At 45.1% G+C, this 2,448-nt stretch overlaps 1 protein-coding gene across 1 annotated transcript in view; it reads left to right on the forward strand.

Annotated features, from left to right (window-relative positions):
• The window catches only part of LOC103466813 (fibroblast growth factor 6-like), a 4,749-nt gene extending 3,550 nt beyond the window's left edge, over positions 1-1,199 (forward strand). The window contains exon 3 of the mRNA XM_008412675.2: positions 882-1,199. Coding sequence (XP_008410897.1) covers positions 882-1,058 — 177 coding nt within the window. The 3' untranslated portion in view covers positions 1,059-1,199. The remainder of the gene's footprint in view (positions 1-881) is intronic.
• Positions 1,200-2,448: the final 1,249 nt, after the last annotated feature.

A 2,448-nucleotide genomic window follows, 5' to 3' on the forward strand; every position in this document is an offset into this window, starting at 1 on the left:
TGCGGCTGCTTCTCTGACTGAGTGATGAAGTGTCGGCTCGTGATCAGCCTGAGCACCTGATAAGTGATTGGACTAGGCCACATGCTCGCTCAGCGCTGCAGAGGTTTCTGCTCTGTGACACATCAGGAAATGAAAACATGTTTATTTATTGTTAAGGTCATTAAAACCAGCTGGTTTGGAGGTGAAACTGAAAGTTCAAGTTTCATTTGATGTTTAATGGAGATGAGAAAGGAAAGTGAAGGAGAAAGAAAACGTTCCTGTTGTTGGGAGGAAGATGGCGACGTTTCACTGTTATTACAGCTGAAGACATTAATCAAAATGAATCAATTATTGGAATAATCAACTCATTTATTGATTGATTAATTGTTAACTGGAGCATAAAGACTGAAAGAACAACACAGAGAAATAATGAAGCCAAAAGTATATAAAATAAACCTTTTAATGTGTAAACTTGATTTACCAGAACTGCTCAGTTTCAGCTTCACCGGATTCACATTCTGAAAAAATCTAATAATCAACATCCAGTTATTAAAATCAATATCAATAAATATCAGCAAATATAAGTAAATACCAACATCCATCCACCCTGGTCCCTGGTGGGTCAGGAGGTGCCGCTGCCTCTCCAGTCACCTGGACAGGCCACAATAAATACCAATAATTATCAGTAAAAATCAATAATTATCAGTAAAAATCAATAATTATCAGTAAATGAGGAAAGCTGTTTCTGCCTGCTGGGTTTTCTTAGTTAAAACGTTTTTAACCTAATTTGAATAATTAATTGAGCGTCCTGCCTGGCTGATAACGAGGATCAGTGATAATATCAATAACTGACACGGCGGCTGTGAACTCTGACCTCTGCTTCGTCCTTCCTGTCCCTGCAGACCGTCTTCCATGATGAGTGCAAGTTCAGGGAGAGTCTTCTGGCCAACAACTACAACGCCTACGAGTCTGCGGCGCACCGCGGCTGCTTCATAGCGCTGAGCAAACATGGCCGTGTGAAGAGGGGCAACAGGGCCACCACCGCCATGACAGTCACCCACTTCTTACCCCGGATATGAGGCAGAAAGTGGCAATAACACATGGATTATTATTATCCCAGGTGAGAAACACCTGGACAGGCCTGAAAACCTGGACTGGACTGCAGCAGGAGGAGCGGGTTGAGGAGCACCTTCATCATGAGGAAGAGGAGGGAGAGGACTTCCCCACCCCACATGCCAGAAATGCTGATCTGAAGTCAGAAATAGCAGCGACCCCGGCGTCATGCCACCCTGAGCCAGAGCCCAATTCCTGGAGGGTCTGACGTTCCTGGCTTGGATCCTGAGGATCCTGAGGATCCAAGCCAGGAGGAAACTTCACCCCCCATCGATGTGACTGGGCTTTTATTTTGAAGTGCTCTGGTTACTGACAGCAGATTATTGAGGTTCTTCATAATTCATCCTGATTTATTTAGCATTATTATTAATGTTATTGTTCTTATTTTGTGGCAGCAGCAAATTATTAATCTCAGATTATTAATCCCAGGGTTTTCAGCTCAATCTGCTGGTTTGGTTTTAATATTCACATTTTTTCAAGCAGCATAATTTACTTGAATGCAGAGCAGAAGGAGCCCAGCAGGGGGCGCTGCCCCTCCAGGAGTGTCCTCTCTGTTTGTCCACTCCTGGCACCTGTCCACCTCGCCGTGACCTTTGACCCCCAGCTCTGCTCCTATTGCTGCTGGTGTTGGAAAAGCACCAGTTGGAAAGTATTCACGCCTCCAGGTTTTTCCTGACCCATCAGGAAAACTCCGGAGTTCTGGTTCCGACCTGATCACTGTCTGTACCAACCGCTCAGTTTAGCTCTGATCTCAACAATCTGAAGCATTTTGGTGGAGAAAACAAAATCTGAAGGGGATTGAAAACTTTTCCACGGCATTCTGGCTGATTTACAGGAAGTGATGTCACAAAGGGGTTTGGTAGCAGAGAGGAGTTCAGACCCGGTTCTGGTTCTGTTGGAGAGCCGCTGAGGTCAGTTTGTTGTAACAGTCGGTCCAGTAAACAGCCAGTTGATGATGAGGACAGAGACTCCAGGTCGTCATGGAGATGATCCTGAATGACCTTTGATGACCTTTAGGCCAGCGCAGACACGTCACCTGTAGCTTTTTAAACTTTATATCCAAATGAAGGTGCAGCACTTCTCTTTATGTTGTTCTTATTTTCACTGTCTGCAGGTTTCTGTGCAGGAGGTGAGGTGGTCGTTCTTCCTCCTAACTTTCTCTGAGCAGCTGACAGCAGCTTCTGTCGGTTTGTTATTCGCGGCACAGAGAAATCCGTCGGCAGCATTTTGGTTTGTTTCAGAGTAAAAGTCTGGAGAAAGAAAAAACATCTTTAACCTCCAGATGCAAGTAGAGATCTGAGTGAGCCGGGTAAGTCTGCTTTAAATGTCTGCAGGGAGCTGGAGGTCAGCTGTCAG

The sequence above is a fragment of the Poecilia reticulata genome, linkage group LG6, assembly GCF_000633615.1.
Source record: "Poecilia reticulata strain Guanapo linkage group LG6, Guppy_female_1.0+MT, whole genome shotgun sequence".
NCBI lineage: Eukaryota > Metazoa > Chordata > Actinopteri > Cyprinodontiformes > Poeciliidae > Poecilia > Poecilia reticulata.